This window comes from Rhinopithecus bieti, unplaced genomic scaffold (assembly GCF_001698545.2).
Source record: "Rhinopithecus bieti isolate Rb0 unplaced genomic scaffold, ASM169854v2 scaffold_5889, whole genome shotgun sequence".
NCBI classification, from domain to species: Eukaryota; Metazoa; Chordata; class Mammalia; order Primates; family Cercopithecidae; genus Rhinopithecus; species Rhinopithecus bieti.
In genome coordinates, this window is record NW_016805277.1 from 3,668,069 (window position 1) to 3,681,461 (window position 13,393).

At 48.5% G+C, this 13,393-nt stretch overlaps 1 protein-coding gene across 2 annotated transcripts in view; it reads left to right on the forward strand.

The window, feature by feature from the left end:
- PKNOX1 (PBX/knotted 1 homeobox 1) overlaps positions 1-13,393 on the forward strand; it is a 76,769-nt gene that overhangs the window by 53,679 nt on the left and 9,697 nt on the right. Inside the window, exons 6-9 of one of the 2 annotated variants that reach the window (XM_017872044.1) lie at positions 1,954-2,053; positions 3,167-3,264; positions 6,947-7,075; positions 10,728-10,804. In XM_017872044.1, coding sequence (XP_017727533.1) covers positions 1,954-2,053; positions 3,167-3,264; positions 6,947-7,075; positions 10,728-10,804 — 404 coding nt within the window. The remainder of the gene's footprint in view (positions 1-1,953; positions 2,054-3,166; positions 3,265-6,946; positions 7,076-10,727; positions 10,805-13,393) is intronic. The other variant, XM_017872046.1, reaches the window with a different exon arrangement.

Genomic DNA, 13,393 nt, shown 5'->3' on the forward strand with positions numbered 1-13,393 from the left:
TTTTTTTTTTTTTTTTTTTTTTTTTTTTTGAGGCAGAGTCTCGCTCTGTAGCCCAGGCTGGAGTGCTGTGGCATGATCTCAGCTCACTGCAAGCTCCGCCTCCCGGGTTCACGCCATTCTCCTGCCTCAGCCTCCCGAGTATAGCTGGGACTACAGGCACCCGCCACCACGACCGGCTAATTTTTTGTATTTTTAGTAGAGATGGGGTTTCACCGTGTTAGCCAGGATGGTCTCGATCTCCTCACCTCGTGATCTGCCCACCTCGGCCTCCCAAAGTGCCAGGATTACAAGCGTGAGCCACCGCACCCGGCCGCCTATATTGCTTTTTATCTGAGAGATTTTATTTTGTTCAATTTTGTTAAATGCTTTCCGGCATTGATTGATATGATTATGTGATTTTTCTTCTTTAGCCTGTTAATAATGGACATTACACGGATTGATTTTTTGAATATTGAACAAGCCTTCTATTCTTGGAATAAACTCTGCTTGGCCATGGCACATAATTCTTTTCATATATATTCTTGAATTCTCTTGGCTAATATTTTGTTCAGCATTTTTGTCTATATTTATAAGGGACATTGGTGTATAGGTTTATTTTTCATACTCTGTTTCGTTTTGGGATCAAGATACACAAACTTACATAAAATGAATTGGGAAGTATTCCCTCCTCTTATTTTTTTCTGGAGATTATGTAGACTTGGCGTTAGTTCTTAAATCTTTGATAAAGAGAATTGGTCTATTTCACCTAAGGTGTTAAATTTAGGGGTTTGGAGTTGGTCTAGTATTCTCTTCATAGCCTTTTGGTGTTAGCAGGGTCTGTAGTGATCTCTCCTGGTTTTATTTCTGATATTAGTCTTTTGTGTCTCTCTCTCTTTTTTTTTGTCTTTCTAGAGGTTTGTGTAATTTTCAAAGAACAGTATTTTGTTTTATTGATTTCTTTTTTGGTTGTTTTTCTGTTTTCAGTTTCATTGATTTCACTTTGATCTTTATTATTTCCTTTCTTCTACTTTGGGTTTGTGATGTTCCTGTTTTTCTAAGATCTTAAAGTGGGAGCTGGAATGATTGATTTGACTAGCTTAACTTTTATTACAACCAAATTAATGTGGCAGGCTTTAAGCGTAGCCGCTAAACTTACACGTTCCGCTCAATGGTGGCCCACAGAGTCAAGCCTTGGGGTGGTATCCCCTTATGCTTTTTAACTGCTCACATGTCAGGGCACGTGAGTGTGCCAGGCCCGGCACTGTAGGCTCCTCTCCCCTGCCAGCTGCCCACCCAGGCTTCACAGTCAGTGGATAAAGTGGCCCATGTGGATCTAACCCCAGATGCCTAGAGTCCTCCATGGCGCATGGACGAACATTTGCATGGAGCTTGCTGTGGGCCGGGCACAGTTCCAAGCACTGTATAAGCAAGAGCACCGGGGAAAGCCACGATCACACTTGTGCTGGGGTCAAGAGTCAAGGTGGGTGCCAGAGGCTGACTCCCCAGCACAACTTGGAATACCTCAGCCCTGCTCACTTCCAGTGCCTCCCAGGCCTGTGCTATAATCTCTTGAATGTTCTTATCGGTCAGGGAGAACTTGGTTCATGGAACACTCAAGAGTCCACCAAGTCAAGTCTATTGAAAAAGGTGTGTGATCAGAATGCAGGGTCTTCCTTGTCATCCTCCTGGGCTGTAAGGCACGTGGAATATGGCAGTGAGATGACAGTAATCTTTTGGGAGCCACAGTGCAGGATGATGTTGCAGGCTGGCTTGTTGTGTTTAATACACCGTTGTGCATCTCTTGCTTTCCGTGTGTGGTGCGTGCGTTCCGAAGCCGCGTCATCTGAGGGTGTTCTTTCCCTCAAGCTTCTCCTTCCTTTTTTAATGGTGTCATTATGCTACTTATTTTAAAGTTTTAAACATGGGTTTTCCGTTTTCTAGTAATTCCTTCAACGTGTGTGTTCTGACTTGCAGCAGATTCAAAGTGCCATTACAGGCACCATCAGCCCTCAAGGAATTGTGGTGCCGGCGTCTGCGCTGCAGCAGGGAAACGTAGCCATGGCGACTGTGGCAGGTACGATGACGGAAAAATGGACACGCTCTCTGTGAGGTTTTGCAGAAAATGGTCCTGTGTGTTAGAATGACAGTATAAATATAATTTTAAGTTAATGCCATTTTCTAATATAGCAATGTTAGAAGCTAGAGGTCTCTGAATGCCTCTTTCTTGTTAATACTCAATAACACATATTTTATGTAGATTATGTTTCTTTATTTCTCTACCAAAAATATATTGGAAAGAAAAAAGCTTTTATATAGGAGTTGAAAATATACACCAAAAACCAGTTGTCATTTTCAAATAACATAGTTTTTTGTTGTGCTTTTAATAGCACCCTGAAAATCTTAAGTTTTTTCATTAATTGATGACAATCAAATAAAAATGCAGTCTTAGTGTTAGTATTACTTGTAGAACAAAACCTGTTACAGGAAGGGGACAGACTCCAGAGTTTCCTGGTGCGTAGAGAACATTGAAAACACAAAGCATCATGGAAATGGGACATGGCAGGGAGGGAGGGGTAGAAATTTACACCAAAGACCTCACATAATAGCACAAAAGGAAACCTCAGTGGGAAAAGCACCGTTTATCCAAAATATAACTAGAATACAATAGTTATTATTTAGTACCCTTGGCCAAATCCTTAGCATGTGCTAATTTTAGGAAAAAGTAGAAAACAGAGGCTTGCAGAAGAAAGGGAGCCCTCACACCCCAGGTCGGTTGGTGGTGTGTGAGGTGGACTGTGTGGGCTGCCAGGCACATAGTGCTCACCCACCTGCCCACCCGCTGCTGCAGGTGCCCGAGTAGCCCACCCAGGGAGTTTGTTTTGATGCTTTATAGTGACAAGTCAGCTGGCAAAGGATTGGTGATCATTTGAAATGATTAAAAAGCTCATCAAACTAGGGATTTTATTCCTTTTGTACGTATATCAAGAAGAGGGCTGGTCACAGTGCCTCACGTCTGTAATCCTAGCACTTTGGGAGGCCAAGGCGGGAGGATCAGTTGAGACCAGGGGTTAGAGACCATCCTGGGCAACAAAGCAAGATCCCTGTCTCTACAGAAACAGAAAAAAGAAGAATGGTTTAAATCATTGAGACTTAAAAGCAGCCTCATATTTTTATTCTCCCTTTCGAGGTGGCACAGTGTATCAGCCTGTCACGGTCGTCACTCCCCAAGGCCAAGTGGTCACACAGACATTGTCGCCTGGGACAATTAGGATCCAGAACTCCCAGGTGCGTGCGCCATTTTATGGAAGGCTTTGGGGGCGAGTGCTGCCCACATGTAGAACAAGCATGAGCCCTTCCCTCTGCCTGAAGAGCCTTTCTCTTGTGTAGGAATTTCTGGTTTCTCTGAATGTCAGTGTTTTGTTTCTTTGTACTCTTATCTCTCTCATTGTAGAGAATTTGCAAAGTTCAGAAAATTCTGAAGGAACAGGAAAAAAGTCATTCATAACCACCCCCCCGTCCCTCCCCCCCAACCCCGCACACACACAGTTATCCAGTGCTAGCGTTGGATCATGTGCGCGTCCACCAGGGGCAGAGGTCTTGTAGGCACACACTCCCCCGCGTGCCCATAGAGGGCACAGCAGAACTGCCAGGCAAACTTTTCAGACCAGAGAGCCTGGCCCACACCTCCATCATGACAGTGTCGTCGGGCCCGGGCTTTCAGGCCTCTCTGTCTGGAGTGCAGTGACGCGATCTCTGTGGCTGCCGAACCTTGCTGGTCTTTGGTGTGTGTTATCAGTTCTTACTTTAAGAACATTGATTCTGGGATGGGCGTGGTGACGCCTGTATTCCCAGTACTTTGAGAGGCCAAGGCAGGCAGATCACGAGGTCAGGAGTTTGAGACTAGCCTGGCCAATATGGTGAAAGCCCGTCCCTAAAAATACAAAAATTAGCTGGGTGCAGTGGTGCATGCCTGTAATCCCAGCTGCTTGGGAGGCTGAGGCAGGAGAATTGCTTGAGCCCAGGAAGCAGAGGTTGCAGTGAGCTGATATCGTGCTACTGCACTCTTGCCTGGGTGACAGAGTGAGACTCCATCTCAAAACAAAACAAAACAAACAAACAAAAAGCCGGGCGCGGTGGCTCACGCCTGTAATCCCAGCACTTTGGGAGGCCGAGGCGGGCGGATCACGAGGTCAGGAGATTGAGACCATCCTGGCTAACACAGTGAAACCCCGTCTCTACGAAAAATACTAAAAAATTAGCCAGGTGTAGTGGCGGGTGCCTGTAGTCCCAGCTACTCGGGAGGCTGAGGCCGGAGAATGGCGTGAACCCGGGAGGCAGAGCTTGCAGTGAGCCGAGATTGCGCCACTGCACTCCAGCCTGGGCAGCAGAGTGAGACTCCATCTCAAAAAAAAAAAAAAAAAATTGATTCTGGCCGGGTGTGGTGGCCCACGCCTGTAATCCCAGCACTTTGGGAGGCCAAGATGGTTGGATCTCTTGAGGTTAGGAGTTTGAGACCAGCTTGTCCAACGTAGTGAAACCCCGTCTCTACTAAAAATGCAAAAATTAGCTGGATATTGGGTGCATGTCTATAATCCCAGCTACTCGGGAGGCTGAGGCAGGAGAATCGCCTGACCTGGGAGGCGGAGGTTGCAGTGAGCCCCAAAATCATGCCACTGCACTCCAGCCTGGGCAACAAGAGCAAAATTCCATCCAAATAAAATAAAATAAAATAAACAAAAACCCCACATTTTTTTGAGACTTTGCAAACCTAAAAATGAGTTTATTTTGATCTCATATTTGATATGCTCTGTTTACTTGTAGAATTCCGGGTTGAAAATCCTTTCTACCCCACATTGAGAAAGCATTACTTTTGTGTTTTGTTTTTCTGAGATGAAGTCTCACTTTGTCGCCCAAGCTGGGGTGTAGGGGTGTGATCTCGGCTCACTGCAACCTCCACCTCCCATATTCAAGTGATTCTCCGCCTCAGCCTCCCGAGTAGCTGGGATTACATGTGTGTGTCACTATGCCCAGCTAATTTTTGTATTTTTAGTAGAAATGGGTTTCAGCATGTTGGCCAGTCTGGTCTCGAAATTCCGGGCTCAAGCAATCCTGCCTCAGCCTCCCAAAGTGCTGGGATTACAGGTGTGAGCTGCCGCACCCGGCTCTCAAGAAGGTTGGTGTTCTTTTTTCCAATCTTTTGTGTTTTTCTCATCTTTTAGAGGCTTCTCTTTTTTTGCAGGTGCTCTGATTTTTTTTTTTTTATGTGGGTATCTCTCTGTTCTTTTTTCCTTTTTTTTTCCCCAAGAGACAAGGTCTCCCTCTGTTACCCAGGCTGGAGTACAGTGGCACAAACACAGGTCACTGCAGCCTTGACCTCCCAGGCTCAAGCAATCCTCCCGCCTCCGCCTCCTGAGTAGCTGGGACTACAGGCATGTGCCACTTTGTCCAGTTAATTTTTAAATATTTTTGGAAAGACAAGGTCTCACTATGTTGCCCAGGCTGATCTTGAACTCCTGGGCTCAAATAGTCGTCCTGCCTTGGCCTCCCAAAGTGCTGGGATTACAGGTGTGAGCCACCGTGCCCGGACTGAAGTTAGGTTTATATGTGAGTTCTTAAATAGGCTGACCTATCCATGCTGTGGACCCTACAGAGTGATTTTGCTTCTTTCCTTCCCTGGTCTGTGCAGTGCGCAGTGGCAGCGTCATCTCAGCAGGCACCTGGGGAGGGAGATGACATGTGAGGGAGGCCGTGCCAGGGCCTGGAGCACAGCCTTGTGACGAGCAGATCTTCTCTCGTGTTTTGTGAGAAAGAATTTAACAAATAAATGCCATTCACATCTTTTTCTTTTAAAATCGAGTTGGCAGAGTAACCTACTCTTTCCTGGGTGACAGGAGGGAAGGTCCGTATCTCCAGTGCCTGCAGAAGCATTTGGAACAAGGAGCCAGCCTGTGGCCTCCTGTTCTGCGGCCCCTCTTTCTGCCTTTGTGCTGTTTCCGTTTCTTTCCCCTCTGCTCCCCTGGCATGTCCTACTCTTGAGAGTTGGATTTTCTGGTGTCCCTGTTCATTCTCATTGGTTCTTGACATCCCTTTTCGGCTAGGAAGTCACATGTTCTCACTGACCTCACTGCAGGAGACACAGGTGGGAACAGGTGGTGGGTGAGAGGACCACGGCATTCCTGCCTGCAGAGGATAGGCTCTGAGCCTCCCTGCCTGAGAGGCCTCTGCAGAGCCAAGTCACTAGTGCAAAGACTTACCACGCACCAGCCTGGGCAACAGGGCGAGACCCTGCCTCTACAAAAAGTAGAAGAAATTAGCTGGGTGTGGTGACATGTGAGTCTGGTCCCAGCTACCCAGGAGGCTGAGTTGGAAGAATCGCTTGAGCCCAGGAGTTCAAGGCTGCAGTGAGCCGTGATTGCACCACTGCACTCCAGCCTGAGCAACAGAGCAAGATCCTGTCTCAAAAAAAAAAGAAAAGCCCGGTAATGTGGAGGGAGCCATGTCCTGAAACATCAGTCCACACAGGGTTCCTGTGCGTGGGCCTTGACTACAAGTCATTTCCCTGTCTGATCCTTGGCTGTTTTCTCCACCTGCAGTTGTAAGTACTTCGATATATGAGAATTTCCTATGCTTTTTTTTTTTTTTTTTTTGAGACGGAGTCTCGCTCTGTCACCCGGGCTGGAGTGCTGTGGCCGGATCTCAGCTCACTGCAAGCTCTGCCTCCCGGGTTCACGCCATTCTCCTGTCTCAGCCTCCCGGGTAGCTGGGACTACAGGCGCCGCCACGTCGCCCGGCTAGTTTTTTGTAGTTTTAGTAGAGACGGGGTTTCACCGTGTTAGCCAGGATGGTCTCGATCTCCTGACCTCGTGATCCGCCCGTCTCGGCCTCCCAAAGTGCTGGGATTACAGGCTTGAGCCACCGCGCCCGGTCTTCCTATGCTTTCTAATGTTATTTTTCAACTGTTTAAAAGCTTCAGTTACAGTTAAACCAAGATCTCAGCATCTTGCATCAAGATGATGGTTCATCTAAGAACAAGAGGGGCGTCCTGCCGAAGCACGCCACGAACGTGATGCGGTCCTGGCTCTTCCAGCACATCGGGGTAAGGACGGCCGGGCCGGCCCTTGCCTTGCAACCCTCTGCGACACTTGCTCTCTGGCTTATGTGTCATGGAAAAGGGTTACTTCTCTGGGCTCAGAAAGTCAAAGGCCTGACTTTCAGGACTTCGTGGCATGTCCATAATGGGGGGAGCGTGGGGCACTGATGCAGGAACCTTGAAGGGCAGCGAGGGCCGCGGTGAAGGAGCACCCGGGCGCATGTGAGCTGTGCACGTGTGTGCGAGACAGCCCACCACGAAGGGTGATGGGATCAGGTGAGCCAGAAAAGTGGGCAGAGAAGGGGTGTTCTGGGTCTGCAGCTGGGGAAGTTGCTGTGTTTCTGTGTGTTGGATTGACAAGGAAGCCGAGACCGGTTAGAGACATCTCAGTGCCGGGTGCACCTACAGGCGGGCCACCGGGTGGGTGCCTTTTGCTGGAAGCGAGTCTGTCCCACGGGGAGCGTCGGTTGACCCAGCGCATGTGCACCCAACTTTCTCCGCCGGGGCATGCCGTGGGTTCTCCCTGTCCCCAGGACATCTTAGGAAGTGCAGTGGTGGGCCTGCTTGCTGAGTTGCTTGGGGGGACCTGCTCCATTGCTGCCAGCCTGCTGATCCAGGACAGAAGAGAGCAAGTGAGGCTCTCCTGGGGCAAGCACAGGGAGGCCGAGGCAGGAAGGCAGACACCAGTTTGGCTTGGCCCTAAGTGTTCGCCCTTCTCTCCCACTGTCACCGCTAATTGGTGTGGGACTGTGGCCATATCCGCCCATCTTCTGAGCCTCCTTCTCGGCCTTCTGTACTGCATCTGCCCTTCCCTCCTGCTGTCTCCTCTCCAGGGCACCTCCCCTGGGGCTGAGGCCTGTTTCTCCTCGGCACTGTGTCCTTACCCTCCCCTGACCATGGGCCCCTGAGCCCGTGGCCGTCTTGCCATCTCGTGGCCCACTTTTCTCTGGCTGCCTCGGGCTCCTCGGTTGAGGATGGGGTCCATGGGAGTGACTGGCCCGAGGGCTTGAAACTGACAGGTGGTGTTACTGAGTGGTCCCGGGAGGGGAAGGGCCCTCTCCTGGGCGGAAGGCCTGGCAGGAGCCTGGGCTGTGCCTCTTCCGCTTGCCTGCCCTGGCCTCTTGGTCTCCACCGAGCTGCTTCCATGGACGTAAGGTAGCGAGCAGCACACGTCAGGAGAAAGAAGTGCCACCTGTGAGCAGCCGGGCCGCTCTGAGAAATGGGCCCAAAGAGATCAGTCACAAGGAAACGGAAAGATTTGTGTAAGAATGTTAGTGTTGTTCAGTATAATAATGGAAAGCGGGTCGGCATGCAAATGAGGACGTACTGGTTTGATGGAGTATCATACGGATGGTTAACATGAGGAATGAGGGCTCTAAGCAGTCGGGAGGTTTAGTGAGGGATAGGAAGTCACAAGGCAGCATGTCGGTATATTTACACACATCGTGATGATTACAGCCAATCAGTTTATGTATAATATAATCATACAACACCAGGTGGTAGGATTGGGTGAGGACTCTCCTTTCAGCTTTCCTTGAATGTTTTAATAATTTCTGACACAGTAAACCCTGCTCATCATGTCCAGGGAAGATGCTGCTTTTCTTCCTGTGAGGCGTCCTCAGTCCCTCCTTGCCCTCGTTTCTTGGCAGCGCCATCCCCCTGTGCTTCCCGCACACTCTGGGGCAGCATCTCTGGCCGTTTGGTGTTTTCTGCTTGTGTGCTGCTGTTTCCTGCTCTGTTTCAATTTTATGAGCTTTTTAAAGGGGGAGAACAGTATTTCTGTTTCCATGACCTTGAGCTCAGAGCCACACGCTCATTGATGATGGAGTCAAGTTGAGTCACACTGCCAGTTAGTTTGAGGAAACAAGCCCATCACTGCTGAGGCACATCTGAGGCTGCTCCATCCCCCTGCGATAAGCAGGGGTGTCTCCGCGCCACACTCAGCGTCCCTTTCACATCAAAGCCCAGTAAACTCCCTCTGCTGACTCGGTTGGTGCCGTTCATTCTCCTGGGTCCCTGTTGATCCAAAATCAGGGACTTTAGTGCATTCAGGTTTTACAGTAAATGTCGCGTTGGTTTCCACATATAGACAGTCATCAATCTTGGAGAAATTATTTAGCATAGCTAGAAATCATTTACGGTTGGTACTTCTGTGAGTTTTGCTATTTAGTTCTGGTTGGATTTTTTTTTTTTTTTTTCCCTGCACTCCCAGGCTGGAGTGCTATGGCGCGATCTCAACTCACTGCAACCTCTGTTTCCTGGGTTCAAGCAATTCTCCTGCCTTAGCCTCCCAAGTAGCTGGGACTACAGGTGCGTACCACCAGGCCCGGCTAATGTTTTGTATTTTTAGTCGAGACGCGGTTTCACCATGTTAGCCAGGATGGTCTTGATCTCCTGACTTTGTGATCCACCCACCTTGGCCTCCCAAAATACTGGGATTACAGGCGTGAGCCACCGTGCCCGGCCAGATTTTTTTTTTTTTTTAGATGGAGTTTTGCTCTTGTTGCCCAGCCTGGAGTGCAGTGGGGCGATCTCAGCTCACTGCAGCCTCCACCTCCCAGGTTCAAGCAATTCTCCTGCCTCAGCCTCCCAAGTAGCTGGGCATACAGGTACCCGCCTCCACACCCAGCTCATTTTTTGTATTTTTAGTAGAAATGGGGTTTCACCATATTGGCCAGGCTGGTCTCAAACTCCTGACCTCAAGTGATCCACCTGCCTTGGCCTCCCAAAGTGCTGAGATTACAGCGTGAGGCACCCTGCCCGGCCCTCTGGTTGGATTTTTTTGTATGTGAAACGTTTCAATCATACATAAAAGAAGAGCATAGCGGGCACTCCTGGCGCCAGCCCTGGGTTCAGTGCCCTACTGACAGCACAGGTGAATCCAGCAGAGATCTCATCCCAGGAAGACCATTGATGGCATCAGCTCATCCCAGTGGCAGTTGACTCTTGCGGTACCCATGATGGAAACGTGTCCCCCAGCCTGCCTGGCCACTTCCTACTCCACCCGTTTCACCAGCTGTGGGATGGGGGCAGTTTGTAAACACTTCATGCCTCAGTCTCCTCTTCTGTAAGATAAAGACAGGACAGTGCCCATCTCAGCATGTGCTTCTGAGGAATCAGTGAATTATTATGGAATGGACAAGGTAATTGAAATGTGCTGTGTGTTGCTTGTGGCAGAGGCTCCCGGGCCAGAATCCATTCATCCATCCTCTTTACATGGATGTAGTTTATTGTTCATGAGTTAAAGTTCAATAAAGTTGATACAAAGTCTGTAGATTGTATCAAGCCTGGTGTAGACTCACCGCTGGACTGCATAGCTGCTCCTGGTGATGTCACTGCTGTTATTGTCACCGCTGAGCCGTTAGACATGGGGGCGGCCAAGCGGTGAACCATTAGACATGGGGGTGTCCAAGCGCTGAACCTAGACATGGGGGTGGCCCACCTTGACCTGTGCACTAACCAGCCACTGAGGCACTAGGACATTCCTGGTACTAGGAGAAACACTTTGTTCTGTGAGACTCCAGTTAGGTTTTGGCTAGAAGCACTGTTGATGTTACCATTATTTTCTGATGATTATGTAATGCTCACATTTTGCCTAGATCATCTTGATTTCCTTTGTAAACTCAAAGGCCGTGGTAACCCTCCTTTTTATTTTCAGCATCCCTACCCAACAGAGGATGAGAAAAAACAGATTGCTGCTCAGACAAATTTGACACTACTCCAAGTCAACAACTGGTAAGGTGCCCTGCTTCCCGAAATCATGCCTGTCAGCACAGTAGAGCACTTGGAAATGCTGGCACCAATATATGGTGAAATCTTGCTGAAAATAGGAGATCTCTCGTTTTCTTTTTTCCCAATTGAGACAGGGTCTTGCTGCGTTGCCCAGGCTGGTCTCAAACTCCTGGCCTGAAGTGATCCTCCCACCTTAGCCTCTCAAAGTCCTGGGATCATGGGTGTGAGTCACTGCGCCCGACTAAAAATATGAGTTCTTTTAATGGGCAATGGAAACAAGATACTTAGGAATAAACCAGATTCAACCTAAGTTTTCATATCGATACCTCATTATGGACTGCATCCTGCCTGCCTCTTTAGAGCTGTTTTTCGGTCAGGCGCGGTAGCTCACACCTGTAATCCCAGCACTTTGGGAGGCCGAGGCAGGCAGATCACAAGGTCGGGAGATCAAGACCATCCTGGCTAACACAGTGAAACCCCATCTCTACTAAAAATACAAAAAATTAGCTGGGCGTGGTAATGGGTGCCTGTAGTCCCAGCTACTTGGGAGGCCAAGGCAGGAGAATAGCGTGAACCCAGGAGGTGGACCTTGCAGTGAGCCGAGGTGGCGCTGCTGCACTCCAGCCTGGGCAACAGAGCGAGACTCCGTCTTAAAAAAAAAAACAAAAAACTATTTCTCTAGGGTGCTACTGTCCCCAAGCCCCACACTCATACAAAACGGTGGTGTGAGGCCGGGTGCAGTGGCTCACGCCTGTAATCCCAGCTCTCGGGGAGGCAGAGGCGGGAGACAGCTTGAGACCAGGAGTTCGAGACCTGCCTGGGCAATATAGCGAGACCTCATTCTCCACAAAAAAGAAGAAAAAAAAAGGTAAAACAAAACTATGATGTGTTGTTAGTGGATGAGCCTTGGGATGGTGGGAGGCCAAAAGTGAGAGGTCCTGCCCCATGGGGGGACCCTCTGCTGCTTTTTCTTGTGGAGGCCCTGCTCCATGGCAGAGGCTAGGAGCCATTCCTAGGAGAGAAACGCCCAGGAGGACATTTCATAAAACGTCCCCTTCTAGTCCTGCTGTCAAACATTGCTGTGGACACTTAGACTGTGGCCACAAGCCCGTGTTCCTAAGTGGCACTGAAGTGGGGGGTGGTCTTCCATTTTGGTTATTAGTCACTTGTCTCATTTTTTAAATTTACTTATTGTTCAGGTGTAGGAAACAATTTCAGCTTAATAAAACTGGCATGCATAAAAGAAGAAAGCACAAATTCTTCCAGTTGTAAACATTATTATCTTTATCTTAACTGTGCTAAAATGTGAACTTGTTGAAATGCCAGCAAGAAAGTCTTCGTCTTTGTGCGGTCATGTGTGCAGGAGGTATGCTTCGGGGTTGCATAAGTAACTCCATGATCCTGCATTCTTGCCATTCTTTTAGATTTGGGTAGTCACAACAGACTATACTGTTTGCGTTATTTCCTGTTAAATCTTTTAAATAGAATATTAACAAAAATTTAAAGATTCTGCTATGTTGTTGCTGTGATGGTTGTTATCTACTGCTTGTGTTCTTGGTTATTTTCCTGGAGTCTGTGTGGAAACCACATGCTTTGGCTGGGGCACACCCGTGGTGGGTGGGCTGAAGTGGGAGGGATGCTTCTCTGGATGTGCTGGTGCCCAGTCACTGCTCAGCACCCTCCCGCTTTCCTTCATTCATGATTTCCGGTGTTCCCTGACTTGCTACTATGTTGTATTAACAAATTGTCTTATCTAGGTTTAGTATCAACTTTTAATTTTTAGTATTAATAACAGTTTAATAATATAACTTCTAAAAATTCTAAATTTCTGAACTCTTTAATATTTGTAGCTATTTTTACTTTTTGTGACTTTCTTTTCTTTTCTATTTACAAACATTACATCCTGGAGTGAAATGTACACACTCATCATTAGCTCATGCCTCTGCTGGTAGCAGTCTTGAATAAAAAGGATTTAAAAACACATTACAGGCTGGGCGTGGTGGCTCAGGCCTGTAATCCCAGCACTTTGGGAGGCCAAGGGCGGATCATGAGGTCAGGAGATCGAGACCATCCTGGCTAACACAGTGAAACCCCGTCTCTATTAAAAATACAAAAAATTAGCCGGGCATGGTGACGGGTGCCTGTAGTCCCAGCTACTTGCGAGGCTGAGGCAGGAGAATGGCGTGAACCCGGGAGGTGGAGCTTGCAGTGAACCGAGATCGCGCCACTGCACTCCAACCTAGGCGACAGAGCGAGACTCCATCTCAAAATAAATAAATAAATAAAAATAAATAAAAACACATTACAGGCCAGGTGCAGTGGCTCACACCTATAATCCCAGCACTTTGGGAGGCCAAGGCAGGCATATCATGAGGTAAGGAATTCGAGACCAGCCTGACCAACATGGTGAAACCCTGTCTCTACCAAAAATAGAAAAATTAGCTGGGTGTGGTGGCATGCATCTGTAATCCCAGCTACTCAGGAGGCTGAGGTAGGAGAATGGCTTGAAACTGGGAGGCAGAGGTTGCAGTGAGCCAAGATCGCACCACTGCACTCCAGCCTGGGCGACAGGGTGAGACTCCATCTCAAAAA